At 39.5% G+C, this 19199-nt stretch overlaps 1 protein-coding gene across 23 annotated transcripts in view; it reads right to left on the bottom strand.

Moving 5' to 3' along the window:
- Nucleotides 1-19199, bottom strand: part of MAGI1 (membrane associated guanylate kinase, WW and PDZ domain containing 1) — a 623501-nt gene that overhangs the window by 91959 nt on the left and 512343 nt on the right. For 11 of the 23 annotated variants that reach the window (XM_032648635.1, XM_032648638.1, XM_032648637.1 and 8 more), the window contains exons 6-9: nt 16171-16253; nt 11991-12029; nt 6617-6674; nt 3528-3625 (exon numbers count right to left, since the gene is read on the bottom strand). In XM_032648635.1, the coding sequence (XP_032504526.1) occupies nt 3528-3625; nt 6617-6674; nt 11991-12029; nt 16171-16253 (278 nt within the window). The remainder of the gene's footprint in view (nt 1-3527; nt 3626-6616; nt 6675-11990; nt 12030-16170; nt 16254-19199) is intronic. The other 12 variants (XM_032648636.1, XM_032648639.1, XM_032648642.1 and 9 more) reach the window with 2 other exon arrangements.

Raw genomic sequence — 19199 nt, 5'->3', positions numbered from 1 at the left:
CAGTATAGTTTTTAGTGCTTGTTATAATTGGTGGATTTGTTTTTTTGGTTTTGTTGCTCTCTTCTTCCTTTTTTCAAATTACTTTTTATTTTTTTTTTAAAAAAAATTTATTTTAATAACTTTCCTTTTCCTCCCTCCCTCCCTTCCTTCCTTCTTTCTTCTTTCTCTTTTTTCCTCCCTTTTCTTCTGAGCCGTGTAGCTGACGGGGTCTTGGTGCTCCAGCCAGGTGTCAGGGCTGTGCCTCTGAGGTGGGAGAGCCGAGTTCAGGACATTGGTCCACCAGAGACCTCTTGGCTCCGCATAATATCAAATGGTGAAAGCTCTCCCAGAGATCTCCATCTCAACGCTAAGACCCAGCTCCACTCAATGACCAGCAAGCTACAGTGCTGGACACCCTATGCCAAACAACTAGCAAGACAGGAACACAACCCCACCCATTAGCAGAGAGGCTGACTAAAATCATAATAAGGTCACAGACACCCTGAAACACACCACCGGACGTGGTCCTGCCCACCAGGAAGATCCAGCCTCATCCACCAGAACACAGTCACCAGTCCCCTCCACCAGGAAGCGTACACAACCCAATGAACGAACCTTAGCCACTGGGGGCAGACACCAAAAACAACAGGAACTATGAACCTGCAGCCTGTGAAAAGAAGACCCCAAACACAGTAAGTTAAGCAAAATGAGAAGACAGAGAAACACACAGCAGATGAAGAAGCAAGCTAAAACCCCACCAGACCAAACAAATGAAGAGGAAATAGGCAGTCTACCTGAAAAAGAATGCAGAATAATGATAGTAAAGATGATCCAAAATCTTGGAAATAGAATGGAGAAAATACAAGAAACGTTTAACAAGGACCTAAAAGAACAAAAGAGCCAACAATGATGAACAACAAAATAAATGAAATTAAAAATTCTCTAGAAAGAATCAATAGCAGAATACCTGAGGCAGAAGAACGGATAAGTGACCTGGAAGATAAAATGATACAAACACATGGAGAGGTATACCATGTTCTTGGATTAGAAGAATCAACATTGTGAAAATGACTACACTACCCAAAGCAATCTACAGATTCAATGTAATCCCTATCAAGCTACCAATGGCATTTTTCACCGAAGTAGAACAAAACATTTCACACTTTGTATGGAAACACAAAAGACTCTGAAGAGCCAAAGCAATCTTGAGAACGAAAAACGGAGCTGGAGGAATCAGGCTCCTGGTCTTCAGCCTATACTACAAAGCTACAGTAATCAAGACAGTATGGTACTGGCACAAAAACACAAATATAGATCAGTGGAACAGGATATAAAGCCCAGAGATAAACCCACCCACATATGGTCACCTTATCTTTGATAAAGGAGGCAAGAATATACAATGGAGAAAAGACAGCCTCTTCAGTAAGAGGTGCTGGGAAAACTGGACAGCTACATGTAAAAGAATGAAATTAGAAGACTCCCTAACACCATACACAAAAATTAATTCAAAATGGATTAAAGACCTAAATGTAAGGCCAGACACTATAAAATTCTTAGAGGAAAACACAGGCAGAACACTATGACATAAATCACAGCAAGGTCCTTTTTGACCCATCTCCTAGTGAAATGGAAATAAAAACAAAAATAAGCAAATGGGACCTAATGAAACTTAAAATCTTTTGCACAGAAAAGGAAACCATAAAAAAGACAAAAAGACAACCCTCAGAATGGGAGAAAATATTTGCAAATGAAGCAATTGACAAAGGATTAATCTCCAAAATATACAAGCAGCTCATACAGCTCAATACCAAAAACACAAACAACCCAATCCAAAAATGGGTAGAAGACCTAAACAGACGTTTCTCCAAAGAAAATATACATATTGCCAACCAACACATGAAAGGATGCTCAACATCACCAATCATTAGAGAAATGCAAATCAAAACTACAATGAGGTATCACCTCACACTGGTCAGAATGGCCATCATCAAAATATCTACAAACAATAAATGCTGGGGAGGGTGTGGAGAAAAGGGAACCCTCTTGCACTGTTGGTGGGAATGTAAATTGATACAGCCACTATGGAGAACAGTACGGAGGTTCCTTAAAAAACTAAAAATATAACTACCATATGACCCAGCAATCCCACTACTGGGCATATACCCTGAGAAAACCATAACGCAAAAAGAGACATGCACCACAATATTCATGGCAGCACTATTTAAAATAGCCAGGACATGGAAGCATCCTAGGTGTCCATTGACAGATGAATGGATAAAGAAGATGTGGCACATATATACAATGGAATATTACTCAACCATAAAAAGAAACGAAACTGAGTTATTTGTAGTGAGGTGGATGGACCTAGAGTCTGTCATACAGAGTGAAGTAAGAAAAACAAATACCGTATACTAACACATATATGTGGAATCTAAAAAAAAAAGAATGGTTCTGAAGAACCTAGGGGCAGGACAGGAATAAAGACGCAGATGTAGAGAATGTACTTGAGGACACGGGGAGGGGCAAGGGTAACTGGGACGAAGTGAGAGAGTGGCATGGACATATATACACTACTGAATGTAAAATAGATAGCTAGTGGGAAGCAGCTGCATAGCACAGGGAGATCAGCTCAGTGTTTTGTGACCACCTTGAGGGGTGGGATAGGGAGGGTGGGAGGGAGACGCAAGAGGCAGGGGATATGGGGCTATATGTATATGTATAGCTGATTCACTTTGTTATAAAGCAGAAACTAACACACCACTGTAAGGCAATTATACTCCAATAAAGATGTTAAAAAAAATTTAAAGGTTAAAAAGAGGTAAATCTATATTAAGTAGCATTGAAATTTGTGCAAGAAATATATTTAAGTGACAAAAACAGGTCACAAAACTAATACATATACAAATACATAATATATTAATATATAAATTATGATCTACTTTTTGTAAAAAGATGCATATTTGTACATCCCCAGAAAATTTCTGCACAGTGTTTATTGCTGAGAGTGGGATGGGAACCAGTAGGGCCTCCACTGGCTTAAATGGAGAACTTATATGTTCTCCACTCCTGAATTGTTCATATTTTTGTGAAGAGCGTGAACTAACTTGCAGTTTTTTAAAAGCACTGAAAATTAACAGCGTTTTCTGATTCTTATATGTAATGTTCCTAAAATTAAAAGTTAGTTTCATACCCAGCACCTCCTCTTAACGTGCTGAAAGTGGTTTGGATTTAGATACCAGGTGCTGTGCAAAAGCTACTGAGCCCAAGGTAGTTCTTTCACCATCAGAAACGTTCTCCAATCTAACGGCAGCCCCTTTCTAAATTAGAGTGGAGACTGGGTGCTTTTCAACTGGGCCCCCCACTTTAGCTGTCCAGGTTCAGGGTATGGAATCTAGCAGAGGCTCTGCATTACTCCCCACCCTTCCAGGACATCCAGTCCCCAGTACCGCAAAGGACGTGATGCTCGTGGCCAGTTCTGACCACACGGGGGTGTCAGCGCCCAGGCTTTGCCTGGAGCTCCTTGGCCCACAGATCACGGGAGAGCGAACCTTCTGGCTGCTGCTGCTGCTGCTGCTGTTGCTCCAGCTGCTTCTTCCGTTTGGCTTCTAGAACCGGGTTCTCATATTGTGTCTTCCTGTTGATGTGGCTGGAGCAGAAGGCAGATTGCATTCAGTTAGGAAACATTGCATCCCACAAGCAAAAAGCCAATCAGTCCAAGTCCCTTGATTAGACCTGAGCAAAGCAGGTGGTCTCAGATGTCGAGCATCTTGTGTCAAAAAGCACAGTCACGAAGATACAATAAAATAAAAACAAAAATGAATGGTTTCCATATACTGACTGCTTATTTGTCCCAAGCACTGTGCTACCAGCTTTACATGTATTTTATTTTTAAAATCTTCAATAAATGCTAGGATAGAGGTCCTATTTTTATTCCTATTTTATGGATAAGGAAGGGAAGTTTCTGAGCAGTTAAGAAACAGCTCACCTAACAAAACGGAACTAGTCAACAGTAAAGAGGATTCAAGCTCAGACTGGCCTGCTTTCAAGTCCCAGGATTATAACCACTGACTCTGCCAAATGCCCAAGGAATCATGTGACGGGAGGGTGTTTCTTTAATTCAACAAGAAGTCGATTATAGAATTACTTTAAGAGGAGATTAAAGTGAAGATGTGGTGTTGTCTGTAATAAGTAATGCCAGAAATTCTGCGTAACTTTCTACAACAGAGTTCACAGAAGCATAAGCATTTCCCAAACGATCAAGTTAAAAGAAGGACTCTACCAACATCTGTCAACTATTCTGATCAATAGGCATGGAGTCAGGATTCAAAGGATATGCCTTAGGCAAAAAGACTCCAAATGCAGCTAACCTAAGCAAATGTGATGTGTTCAAAGTGACAAAGACCCAGATACTTCAGATGGCTCCAAAACTAATAAGGCCAAGGCAAGATAAAAATACACACATACACACACACAAACATATATATAAATCCAAATGCATATTTTTTTGCCATCACCCTATTTAGTGTATGTATATGAACATACACACATAGTACACAGACACACAAGGATAAACATATTCCTATCTTTTTTCCTTCATCAAAATCATACTTCATAAGAAGTTTGAAAATATTCCTATTATGTGATTATTTAGAACTCAGAATATTTTTTCAAGCCAGGCTTTATATTTTAAAGACAGGCTTGTCAAGTAGGGTGGATAGACTGACTACCCTTAATTCCTATTATAGGACTACTTGTTTATTTCCTAATTCTGGTAGGCAATCTCATGCTAAGATATAGTCTAACATTCACAGGCACATGGATCTGAGAAGACAGGGAGGAGAAATGTATGGTAAGGTAACAACTCGCCCCTCACTCCAAGTCTCTTTAACCATCAAAGCTGTAGTCATTTATTCTTTTTCTCTTTTGATGCACAAATTATTTGAGGGAGAACTCAAAACAAGCCCCAATTAGACAGGAGCCCCACTGTATATCTGTGAGAAAAATGATCTGTAGGGCACACAGAGGCATTTTATGAGGGTCAGGGAAACGACTAAGATCACCTTTCTTTCTCTTTTAAATTTTTTAAAATTAAATTTTTTTTTATTGAAGTATAGTTGATTTACAATGTTGTTAATTACTGCTGTACAGCAAAGTGATTTGGTTATACATACATATATATATATATATATATATATATATATATATATATACACACACACACACACACACACATTCTTTTTTAAAAAAATGTTCTTTTCCATCATGGTTTATCACAGGATACTGAACATAGTTCTCTGTGCCATACAGTAGGACTTTGCTGCTATCCATTCCATATGTAAAAGGCTACATCTGCTCACCCCAACCTCCCACTCCATCCCTCCCCCAATCCCCTCCCCCTTGGTAAACACCACTCTGCTCTCTATGTCTGTGATCCTGTTTCTGTTTCATAGGTAGGTTCATTTGTGTCATATTTTAGATTCCACGTCTAAGTAATATCATATGGTATTTGTCTTTCTCTTTCTGACTTACTTCACTTAGTATGATAATCTCTAGATGCATCATGTTGCTGCAAATGGCATTCAAGTTGGCCTTTCTAAGGCCCCCAATCCCCAATCTTTCTGTTAGGTAAAGAGGTGGCAATGTGAGTATTGACCAAAGACACTTGCTATATTGAACTCGTAATTTTTTACAATAAGATGCTGAGCATTTTATGGCTTGGCATTGTTGCATCATATGTTTCTATCACCAGGGTATTATACGAATAACTTTTCGTTGGCAGCAGCGTGAGTGATAGAAAACGTTCCAGTGATAGAAAGCGTTCCAAGTTATCTTCATTGTGGCAGATAGGATTTTGATGACAGAACATTTATATGGCATGTGTTTCTTTTGTAAGATCTTTTATTATTTATTACTCATCTTTCTCAGAGGAGATGATGTAAAACATTTTTTCAGTGTTTACCCACTTAGGTTTCTTTTATTTTCTTTGAGTATCATCCTACCAATATATAACTGTGATGAAAGGACCAAGTGTATGCCTCTTGCTAGAATAAGGTACATGGTAAAGACGTAGTGATGAGGGTTTGAGACTCTTAGAAATGGAACACAGGAACCACAGGTATGGTAAAGGCAAAGAGGCTTACACAGTCTTGCCACTTAGGCTAGTTCTCAATTTCCTTCTTAATTGTGGCAGCGTTTCATATTATTTAGATCTGTCTGACCCTTCTGCAAAGTCTGAATGAATAAATAAATGATTACTGAGAACTTCAGACTTAAGCAGGGCAAGAAATAGGCAAAACTGATTCTTTTCCTGAAGATAAACAACCCATACTCAGTGTACTGACTCCTTGCTTTTCTCATTCATTCAACTAATACTTATTATTCAGTACCTGCCATAGGTCAGGACTATGTTGGGCTTTGGTAATACAGTGATAAACAGAAGACATGGATACTGCCCTCATGAATTTTATAATATAATTTATCATCATTAGATTTGCTGAATATTTTTTCATTATAAAATTAATATTATGTTACTATTATTATTCTGTTTCTGCCTTATCACAATGGCAAACTCTGTTCAGCATACGTGTAAATAATTACAGAAGGGTGCAAACTCAAATGTGTTTTAACAGGCACTTACTCTACATAGTAGATACCATAGACAGGGTCATCAATCTTTTCCCAACCAGCAGGCAGTTCTGAAAAAGAAAAGAACATTCAGACCAAGAAGAGCATATTCTTGAAGAGCCTAAGGATTTTCAACAACTGGGTTAGGCAAAAAAAGACAGACTCATAAAATAATGCCTTAAATCCAATTAAAACTGCGTATCCTAACCAATAAAAAAGAGTGAGAATTATTTTATTGGTGTATTTTTCTACACGAAAAGCAATTCTTTACTGATATTTTGCACAAGCAAATGAAACTTAATAAAATGCAGTCTCAGGTGCCTTCATTCTAAATCAACTATTAAATGAGATTTTAATGGAAATATAGTTAAGTTTTGCCTCAAACGCCGAGTTCCTATTTTAAATATTCGCTGTTTTCTCATTTTACTGCTAGACTACCTTATCACACAAGCAAAAATGCATGAATGTTTCCTTTCATTTTCAATACAATAGTGCCGTTTCTGTTCTCCCTGGAATAAATTAAAATTTGCATCTTATTTTCTCCTTGTTCCTAATTAAAATGCTACCGAGTAAATAAAAAATGGCCACATGGAGTTGGATTTTTGAATTGCACACATCTACAACTCAATTGCTATATCTGGACAGGCCCGTCTTCACCGGGGCTGTACCTATGAAAGCAGAAACACAGGTCCTGCTCTCCAAGACTCACTACCTAAGGGGGTAGACTTTTTTCCTCTAAATGTGGTGGTAAAATGGCATTGGGTGATATGTATGCCTTTCTGAAAACTCACCTGTGCTCTACCGAACTTCATAAGGTTTCATATCAAAGGTTGCAACTTCATTAACTAGGTAACAGTGGGTTCTGTCATAATGAGAACCTACTGTGAAAAAGCCCACTGCACCAGATGATTTGGTGAAAGAAGCAACTACATTGTATTTTGCGTCGTTAAACAAGTCTTCAGGCAGAGCAGCACTTCTCCTTAAATTTCTTTCCCTTCTTTTTGGTTCAAGGTAAGAAACGGAGTCACGTGCACGTGCACATATACACACACAGGGCTAATTACTTAAAGTTTATGTTTTGCTCAGATTTGGCTGCACATCAAGAGACATTAGTTTCATGGTTTTTGCTCCACCTGATATTTGTTTTCAAACGAAGAGACAGGTTCCCCCCCTTTGCTTCCTTTTTTTAAACAAAACACTTAGCAGGTTTTAAGGAAGTCTTTGGATTCTGGGAGACATAAGCTACTAAAAGGCAAGGCAGGGCCAACATGCAGATGTTGATATAACTCGGCATTTCTGTACACAGCGTCTTGCTGACGGATGCAAATCAAATGCCTGGGAAATGGTTTCCCCTTACAATGCTGGAAATTACCATTTAAATGCAAACGAACCAGGAAAACATCTCCAAAGAGTTGGGAAATCAGAAGATTACAAAAAGGCCAATTGGTGCCCACACATGTGCTTGTGCTGCCATGGGGCAGAAGAGCGAGTGGGTGTGAGGGGACCACATCATGTTTAACCAAACTTCTTTTCAAAATCTGTAACCTTAATATATGGCCTGATTATCTTCAGATAAAATAGGAGAAAAAATTAAGAATTCAACTCATTCCATTTATTTGTCAAACATTTATTTAGTGCCTACTGTCTGCCTGAAGGTATGCTAGGTGCCAGGTACACAAAGATAATTACAAGTGCACCGGCTGCGCAGACAATTCATACATCACAGGGTAAGTGCTTTGATGGAGGTCCAAGGAGGCTGCAAGATAAGAAGCCACCTCTGACTTTGCCCTGTCACCTACTCAACAATTTCCATACTAGAGTTGAGACATGAGGTCGGTCAACTGGTATTTCTGGACATTTGTAAATTGAAACACATCTTCTGGGACAGATTAGCAAACTCCAGAAATGTTCCAGTTTTTCCAGCTAAAACTCATTTAAAATTGAAAAGACAGATTTCTCACTTCCCATGTGGTGATTAACTTAATAATAGGAATTAGTCTCTGAAAGCTTAAAATAGAAATGGGTCATCGATTTAGAAACAGAAGATGTTTGTCTTCCAATGTGCCATTTGGTTCTAAAAAGTTGAAAATGGCAGAAAATACTGAAGCCCAGAAAATGACGGCATTACAGATTTTTTTTTCTCTAAACTACTCTAAAGATACATAGAGAGCCACACCCCCACGTCTAACAACTGTCAGACATCAGAACAGTCTGTACAAGATGTCACCGAGATTTCAGGTGGCTCAGACCCTTTTGGGGTTGTCCAGATCTTGGTCTGAACTTTAGCCCTAACGTTTTTGTTTTTGTTTTCTTAACATCTTTATTGGAGTATAATTGCTTTACAATGGTGTGTTAGTTTCTGCTTTATAACAAAGTGAATCAGCTATACATATACATATGTTCCCATATCTCTTCCCTCTTAGCCCTAAGGTTTTATCAGTCTAGTGTTTGGCTAGTTACTTAACATCTCGAAATCACATCTTTGTCCTGGATTTACCTCAAAGGTCAACTGTAGACTAACTAAGGATGTTTGTAAAACCTTTTACACAGCACCTGGCACCTAAGCTCAGCTAATGGCAACGGTTCTAGGAAAGCCCAAAAGGAACTGGACAAATCTATATGGCCTGCTTGCTTGCTGTTCCTACCACTAAAAATCTCATGTTGTACTAATCATCGCCATGGAAGTGAATATGGAGCAGAAAAATGTTCCAAGAGTTGTGTCAGGGCACAGACTGAAAGTCATGTTCACAGCCAGAGATATGGTTCTACACTGTAATTCAGTGTTGATTGGGAGGGGATCTCATTTCCCTATCTCATGAATACTCTGTAATTCGAAAAGAAGGTTCTTCAAGTGCTTTTTCATTTTGGGGAGATTACTGCAGAAGATGTGATAAATTCTGCAAAACCAAAGTGCATAATGGAGCTAGTGACCCAGCCCAGACAATAGAGTTCAGAAATGACAATTCTGCAATCAAATGGTCTGTCCAACACCCAAGCCCACCGCCCCTGCCTCTCAGAGGCAGATTATAGAGAGGGTTTCCTTGTCACATCTGGAATTGTACTGTTCATTGAAAACCTGACAGTTGCTATTGTTTGCAATTAGGATCCTCTTATTAAGAAAATGGGCAGTGAGCTTGTCAAAGGAATCTGAAGTGAATGCAAGGAAAAACTGTGCGTGTGTGTGCGTGTGTGTGTGTGTCTGTCTGTCTGTCTGTGAATAAGGACACATCTGGGCCATTTCTATTGTATACATGTTTCTCTCCTGCCCCATATTAAACACAAAAAGTATCATAAGGAAACACTGAAAAGTCCAACAAGAAAGAATTAGTTACTAAATCAGAAAACTGGCAAAAACAACATGTGCTGATCTCAGGGGCAAATATTAAGACATATTATTATTAAGTCTCCTCTTAAGCCCAATGACAGCTCCTCTTTCAGCCCCTCTTTACAGGTAAGGAACAGGAAGCTAAGGGAAGGTGAATGACTTGCCCAAGGTCACAGAGCAAGTAAGTGGCGGAACCCAGATATGAGTCTAGGCAACCTGCCCTGACTCCAGAGGCAGCTCCCACTTCACCAAACCATCTCCCAGAAGTGTGGCTCTGGCCATGAGAAGGTAAGAAGGTAAGTAAGCCAGTAAAACTTACTTTGTAGAGTCTTTAACAGCACAGGAAAGTTTCTACAATGTTACAGATACATGAGAAAAGAAGACAGTTGATTCTTTCCTGAAAACTTCAACATTCAAGCTTCCACAGAAGCAAATAAGGCTGTGCCCTTAAGCACAGTGGAATTATCTCACCAACTTCCCACACACAGTGGTGGGCACTCACACACATTAGTCAGGTGGCCAGAGTAGTTTAAATTGGTTCCGCAGGGGCTTCCCTGGTGGCGCAGTGGTTGAGAGTCCGCCTGCCGATGCAGGGGACACAGGTTCGTGCCCCGGTCTGGGAAGATCCCACATGCCGCGGAGCGGCTAGGCCCGTGAGCCATGGCTGATGAGCCTGCGCGTCCGGAGCCTGTGCCCCGCAACGGGAGAGGCCACAACAGTGAGAGGCCCGCGTACCACCAAAAAAAAAAACAAATAAATTGGTTCCGCAAAGGATCGAGGCACTCATTTTTCATCTGGAAAAGCTAGTTCTGTCTCTTTCAATGATTTTATCTAATATCACTGATTGATACTTTTTTTTTTAATTTATAAAATGAGTTTCAAATTGTTCTGTTACACAGGTTGAATCTCAAGTCATTCCTACCACAATGACCACAAGGACAATTTATTGTACGTCTTTAAAAACAGATCTTTCGGGACTTCCCTGGTGGCACAGTGGTTAAGCATCCGCCTGCCAATGCATGGGACACAGGTTTGAGCCCTGGCCTGGGAAGATCCCACACGCTGTGGAGCAACTAAGCCCGTGCATCACAACTACTGAGCCTGCACTCTAGAGCCCGTGAACCACAGCTACTGAGCCCGCGTTCCACAACTACTGAAGCCCGCTTGCCTAGAGCCCGCGCTCCACAAGAGAAGCCACTGCAATGAGAAGCCCACGCACCGCAACGAAGAGTAACCCCCGCTTGCTGCAACTAGAGAAAGCCCGTGCTCAGCAACAAAGACCCAACACAGACAAAAATAAATAAATAATTAAATTTATTTTTAAAAAAAGCTGAACATAAAACATTTAACTTAGCAGGGAATATAATTCAATATATTCCAAGAGGAAAGATAAAAGAGTTTGGAATTATCTGCTAATGTAAATTATTTCTGAACTGCAAGAGCCTGGACGAATCAAGACTTGATTTCCATTGACATACACACTCTGAGGAAAATGACACATATAAACCCAGGATCCGGTTTTCAAGCCATTCACTATGGTTACAAAGTCAACATGTAGCCTGTGACTGAGTAACAACATAATACTAGGACTTAGTACCCATTCAGCTAATCAGTGGAATTGTTGTACTGCTGTTACTCTAAGATCTTTCAGCTAGTCTGGAAGATTTTTGTTTTGCTTTTCTGTATTCCCCATGGAGAAAGCCACCCACACCAAATAAATAAAGAAATGAGCCTGAGATAGATTATAGGAGAGTTCAAAGGACATGGCAAGCATCTATCCCTGTTTTTCCTTACTCCTGAATTTACGAGAGTATCTGGCACTGATCTGCTAACTCTCATTCTAGTCCCAATTCCCTCAGAATTCTTCTTTGTAGACACAACTTATTACAACTCTGTGTGATGTCTGCAGTCAGACACATGGGTTGTATACGATTGACCTTTCGTGGCTAAGCCGGAATGAAAATCATAATTGGAGAAGTGCAAACTAAAGAAACAGAGGGATTAAGCAAGTCACTGGGGACCAAGGCAACCAGGGCAAGTTATGCAGGCTGGGAGGGTTTACCTAGTTCACTGTCCAGCTCCTCCGTATGGATCCCTTCTTCTCCAAAGGAATAGCAGGAATGAGACAGAAAAGAGAGAAAGAAAAATTCAGACACCAGCACCAAGAAAAGAAACTCCCCTCAAGAAAAACAGCAGCAAACACACCACTTTGTTTTGTCCTTACCTGCATTGTGGCTTATTTCATTGGCTTGACTACTCAACTCGAGACCTCAGTGTAAATCACAAAACGGGAAGAGCTGATATTGGCAACATAATTATATGGCTCATTTCCTTGCATGGCAAAATAGGGTTTGATCGGTTGTAAAAGATGACAAACACCTTTGCGGTTTCAACGTCCTTACGTGGCAAGTCACTTATTACAGGTCTTATTTCAAGCAAACAAAGCTGTTAGACCTTTCAGTATTAGTCCTTTTAATCCTTCAATAATCTTCTAATCAGCGAGGCAAAATTACTTAACTTATAAGTAATACCGCTGCCTGAAAAACGGAAGGCGAGGTCAAATTGAGAATACAGGTTCTAAGGTGAGCTACACTTCATCGTCTTTCAAAAGGAGTTAGAAAAATGAACTATGTCAGGATGATATACATGGGGGAAGTGAAGCTTGATGGCTGCCTCAAAAGGAGCAGTGGGAGACGGAGCTTACTTTGTATAAGACTTCTAAGTCAAACAGCTCAGAAATAATAGAATGAAAATGTTCTCTGCAATTTCAGTGAGCAAAACAAAAGATCCTCTCCATTCTTGATGGTCTCTGGCTGTCAGTAAAGCATTTTATGTTGACTGTGAAGAGAACACAGGACAGCACACAACACATCATGTCATAGACAGTCACTCCAGCTACACAGCGGGTGGCTATCCCCTCCACTCTAAGCTCCACAAACACAGGGATCAAGCCTGTTTTCACTACTGCAATATGTTCAGTGGCCACTGAAATTTTTGATACATAATAGGTACCAAATATTTCTCAGATGGATGAATGAATGTATGAACAAATGAATCGATTATTGACTTTAGTCACCAATGCGGCCCTACACACCTTGTAAACTCTTGATTTAAAAACTCTCCAACTGCCAACAATAAGGTTGACACTGGTATTGTTTCCTAAGAAGGGAATCTTATTTACATAAAATCGTTCACGAAAATGGCCTTTTGGATACTATTTAAAATATCTTTGGGGGCACTCATTCATTTCCTCAAAACTTCTTTAATGAGAACTACTACGTGCCAGTCACTATGCCAGGTGACAGCGACATCGAAATGAGCACCAACAGGCACATCTCTATCCTTCCGGGAAAGGAAACATGGCCAAAGCTCACATAGATAAAAATTAAATTAAAACTGCGGTAAGTTCTCTGAAGTTAAGATACATAATAGACTGACCTAATCATATCAGGGGGCAAAGTCAGGGGCAGAGTCCCTGAGCTGTAATCTGAAGGTTATGCAAAATTTAATGAAAAGACTTAGAGTGAAAAATGACTAGAATTTAAGCTCTGCAAGAGCAGGGCTTCTTGTTTATTGTGTTCAGTGATACATCTGAAATTCCCAGAATGCACTGGACATAGAGAAGGCATTCAATAATTACTTGTGGGATGTAAGAGGATTCTAAGAAGGGAGAACTGCACATCTAACGATCACGGAGCAGCAGCTCGATGAGGACTCGTGGGGATGAAGGATAGAGTACAGGTTGGAACGAGAGTCAGACAAGCTTAGAGACTGAACCACAGAGAGCTTGGAGACACAAGCTATGGACTTGGCATTTACTGAACAGACCACAGCCATTAAACAGGGCTTGAGGTGGTGGTGATGACACAAAGACATTTTAAAAAACTGCTCTGAGTTCGGTGCAAGAAGGAGAGCGGGCAAGAGTCTGGGTGGAAGATGAGCATGACCTTGACCAGCAGGGCAGAGATAGTGAGGAAAATGGAGAATGGATTCCAGAGACATTTGGGAGGCAAGGTGAACTCAACTGGTAGTACATGGGTTAGAAGCGGGTGTTAAGAAAACTAAAACGGCATGAGGGACTCTTACGTATGTATGAATTTACCCTCCACTGAGATGGGGAATACTTACAGAAGACCAGATTTGGGGTGGAGGTGGAATCATTAGTTGGGTTTTAATGAGAATGAGTTTAAAGTCTCTTTGAGACAAACAGTGTTATTAAAGATTAAAATACTGGCCTGGAGCTCAAAGGCAAGGTAGAAGGCCTCTAAGTGAACTACTAAAAACAGAAATAACAGCAGGACTTATATACTGAAGATCAAAATCCAAACTAGTTTCTGACTTTATCGAGCTAGGAAAAAGAAAATAGAACATTTTTACAATAAGTGTGATGCCATACTGTTACATTTGATATGCATGTGACCTACAGAGAATAGAAGGAAACACAGGAACAATATGGTGACCAACAAGGTGATTCTTCTTTATGTCATGATAATAAAAAACAATACAAGGCAGCTTTGTGGTAAATGGCAAGAGAAAAGGCAAATATGAGAACTGATACTTGCCACTGCGGTATAATCTGGTTATATACTTATAACATTTGTGTATAAAGGCACACAGACATACATATAGTTTCTAGCAGAAAAAGAATCCATGAATTCTAATGGTGAATGGACAATTACTAAGCATTTGGTATGAATACATACTTGTTCCAAAGGGAATAACATTAACACCAATGACATGAATTCTAAGAACTAAAAATAACCAGCATTGTTAAGAAAAACATTCAGTAATTCTACTCAATACTTTTACTCCATTTTTCTCAGTAAAAGCTACTGGAGCCTTCTATTATCTATAAAATTATATTAACAGGCATTTTCATACATTCCCAGTATAATTATAATGGATACTGACATTGAAGATCTGTTGGTAATAAGAGGGCCTAAAATGGCTTCAAAATCATCAGGCATCAAATAAAGATTAAATTTTGTTCTGAGAAGTTTTATGGTTGGAAGTATTTTATGTTCTGAACTTTGAAAACTGGTCACCTCTGTATTATATATTAAATAGAATATGTGAATAATCAGGACAGTCCATTATCCTTAAGCATGCAAAATAATGCAGCTCCCACACCTGTTCCGTTTCTTCTTCAGGACTCAGCAACCGAAATAAAACAAGCCTCTCAGCTATGCCTCCTCAGTCAGAAGGATTTGTATTTCCAGTTGAAGTCACCCAGCTAAACATGAACACGCAATTCTATGTTCATTTCATGTAATCTGCGATCCACATATAGTCTGGAGTGTAAGGTTTTGACAGGATCATATTTTACGGGCTTACATTTTCAAACAAACCTCACATTTATACGGACATCAATTCTGCTCCATAGGATAAATTAATAAAGTTTCACTATCTTACAGTAAAATGTGTATTCAAAATTATACTACTAATTCAAATGCCAGAAATCAATAATGAGTAGCAAAGCAAGCCATTTCCCTTTTAATTTGTCCATGTCAAAAAGCAATTTGGGTACAACTTAGGATAGACTGAAAGGGAACACATTTGTTCCATCTTAATTTTCTTTTCCTTTTGCAAAAGTAATTAGAAATTCCAAAGCCTTGAAATAAACTTTTCTTTTTTATGATAGTAACTCTTATAGACAATTGATTCTTTTTTCTTTTAATTAACAGGGAGAGTGGGGCTCAGTCTCTTTTGTGGAAGAATAGACTTTCTCATATTTAGGATATACTCTAAGTCACACACAGACTCCCAATCACAACAAAATCTGCTTTCTTTATGCTGAACCTGGAGAAATAATCAAATTATGAAGTATGAAGAGTTCAAGAAAAGTTCCTGATTTTTTTTTTCTCTAAGACTGTCACAATATATGATTAGCGTCCAATAAGTAAGTGATCAGAGCATCTTTGGTTTCTAAATTCCTAGAGACTTTCTAGAATTTCCTCCAAGTTCCTGAAGGCACAGGTTGCATCTACATTTGAATACTTTCTGACTGTGCTGAAGTTCTGTTTCTAACAGAGAACTGAGGATGCCTTTAAGTTTAAACAAATCATTCTTTGAAAGCAATTTTGCTGATTTCTCTCCTGCTTTTGGAAACCATAGTGCACTTACTAGAAACTGGATTACCTTTCAAAAACCCATTGTTAGAAACCCGGTTGACCTTGCTACAACGCTTTAAAATTTGCATGTGTGAACAAGCCCCTTAAACCCAGACCTTCCTAGCTCCTTACCATCATCCTCACACTCTTCCAGAGGCTTCTGCTGCTTGTTCAGGCACCGAGGGTCTAACCAAGATGTTGTTTTTGTGTTATGGCTGAAATCCAGAAACAAAAACAAGAAATATGTTTGAAAAGAAAAAAAAAAAAAAGGAAAAAGCTCAATGACAGAAGATTTAAACAGTCTTGAACATTTACTCTCTTCTACCAAAGAAAAGATACTGTCTAACAGCAAACCGAGGCCAGGAGAGAGCCCCGGTTTGGAATTATGAAATGGCTTGAAGAGGGTCTTAGGGAGGCTGCTTCCTTACTCTAAGACATCACCATTCCATCATGGAAAGCTTAAAACGTAATACCAGCTTTATTTTTGAAAACTGAGCTCCAAATCATACCCCTTGTCTATACAGCCTACTCTTGTCTAGGCTTATTTTAGTCTTCACATTTGTCAAAGAGTGCATTCCAATTTATTTTCAATTTGTCTATGACTTCAACGTTGGATGCTGGAATTCACAAAGAAGGCTGCTATTTCACTCATTATATTACATAAGAATTCCCATGACTGTGTGAAACTACTTCAATTCATGCAAGTGGCTTGAAGCTGCTAAGACATATCATTCATCACAGTATCTTAAATTATGCTTCAGACATAGTGAAGGCAACCCCAAATTACCTATCACAAATCGAACCGAGACCAAGGAAAAGCTTGGAAAAGCTGCACATGTCACCCCACTTCCTTCTGGAGGGTCTAGCCCAACCAGAGAGGAAGTGTTTCAATAGACACTGTTGCCCTTCAGTCATGTTAGAAATACCAGGAGAATGACTGGGAGAATTGACCAGAAGCATATCTGGGACAAAATTCTGCTTGAGCAACCAGTCCACTCTATGCAAACTAAGTAAGAGGAGCAAAGAACTACAAGTCCAGTAGTTCAAGCTGCAAACCAGAAACAAAACATAGAAAATTTAAAAAAAAAAAATTTTTTTTCCGAAGTTTAGGTAGTAAACTAAAATCTGAAGTTTTGGTTGTAAATACATTGAAAAAATTATCACAGTTTTTAATTTTAGATTCAAATCTTATTAATTGTTGGGAAAAAATTGAGGCTTAAGTGAAAAACAGAATGTGCAATTGTGTACAGACATTATCTCAACTGTGTTAGAAGAAAAAAACAGGGCTTCCCTGGTGGCGCAGTGGTTGGGAGCCCGCCTGCTGACGCAGGGGACGCGGGTTCATGCCCCGGTCCAGGAGGATCCCACGTGTCGCGGAGCGGCTGGGCCTGAGAGCCATGGCTGCTGGGCCTGCACGTCCGGAGCCTGTGCTCCGCAACGGCAGAGGCTGCAACAGTGAGAGGCCCGTGTACCGCAAAAAAAAAAAAAAAAAAAAAAAAGAAAAAAGAAAAAACAAATGAAAGTTAATACAGTTACAACTAGGATCACCAACAGCACTTATTTGTCCTCTTAGAACTATCATAATCTGTTATGTCATTTACATATAAATTACAATTTACTTAATCCTTACAAGAACTCTATGAGAGGAGCATTGTTAGTATTAAAGTGATTACTCCGCATTCTCCACATGGGAAAACTGAGGACAAAGATGTGAAGAAACCTGCCCAAGAACACCCTGTTGATGCATGGAATCAAACCCAGGGAGTCCCGGACTAGAACCCATGGTCTGCACTATTCCTACATAGTAGGAGTGCAAAACTGGTCACTGAGAGGAGGGAAGATTATGTGTGATATTTTAAAAAACACTTTTTAATCTCAAGATAATTGTAGATTCACATGCAGTTATAAGAACAAACAAAGAGAGATTCCACATCCCCCCCTTACCCAGATGCCACCAAGGGTAACATCTTGCAAAACTATAGTACAAAGTCACAACCAGGATACTGACAGCCAGTCAACATATGGAACATTTCCATCATCACAGGATCTCTCATGTTGCCCTTTGATAGCCACACCCGGTTGCCTTACAACCCCTCCCTTTGAAATCCATTTTTAATCCCTGGCAACCACTAATCTCTTCTCCATGTCCATACTTCTGTCATATCAAAAATGTTATATAAATGAAATCATACAGTATGTAAGCTTTTGGGACTTGCATTTTTCATTCAGCATAATTCTCCTCGAGATTGTTGCATACATCAATAATTAATTCTTTTTACGGCTGAGTAGTATTCCATGGCATGAATGTACTACACTTCAACCACTGAAGGACATCTGGGTGGCTTCCAGTTTTTGGCTATTTGGAATAAATCTACTACAAACATTTATGCACAAGCTTTTGTGTGAATATAAGTGTTCACTCTTCTGGACAAATGTGCAATGGCTGGGCCGTATGGTAATTGCAATGTTTAGTTTAACACACTGCCAAACTGTTTTCTGGAATACCACACTATTTTACATACACACCAGCAATGTGTGAGTGATAGTTTCTCTGAAGCTTCACCATCATTTAGTGTTGTTACTATTTTTTATTTTAGCCATCCTAATAGCTATATATATACCTATAATATCTTTGTGGTTTTAATTTGCATTTCTCTAATGGCTAATGATGTTGAACATCTTTTCATGTGCTTATTTGCCACCCATATATCTTCTTCAGTAAAATGTCTGTTCATGTCTTTAGTTCATTTCCTAACTGGATTTTTTTTTTTTAACTGTTGAGTTTTGAGAGTTCTTTATATATTCTAGATACCAGTCCATTTTGAGATGTGGGGTTTATAAATATTTTCTCCCTGTCTGTAGTTTGTCGTTTCATTTTCTTAACAGTCTTCTGCAAAGCAAAAGTTTTCATTTTGGGGGCTTCCTTGGTGGCACAGTGGTTGAGAGTCCGCCTGCCGATGCAGGGGGCACGGGTTCGTGCCCCGGTCTGGGAGGGTCCCACATGCCGCGGAGCGGCTGGCCCGTGAGCCATGGCCGCTGAGCCTTCGCATCTGGAGCCTGTGCCCCGCAATGGGAGAGGCCACAGCAGTGAGAGGCCCGCGTACAGCAAAAAAAAAAAAAAAAAAAAAAAAAAAAGTTTTCATTTTGATGAAGCTGAATTG

This window comes from Phocoena sinus, chromosome 11 (genome assembly GCF_008692025.1).
Source record: "Phocoena sinus isolate mPhoSin1 chromosome 11, mPhoSin1.pri, whole genome shotgun sequence".
NCBI lineage: Eukaryota > Metazoa > Chordata > Mammalia > Artiodactyla > Phocoenidae > Phocoena > Phocoena sinus.
This window is presented reverse-complemented; position numbering and strand designations above follow the sequence as displayed.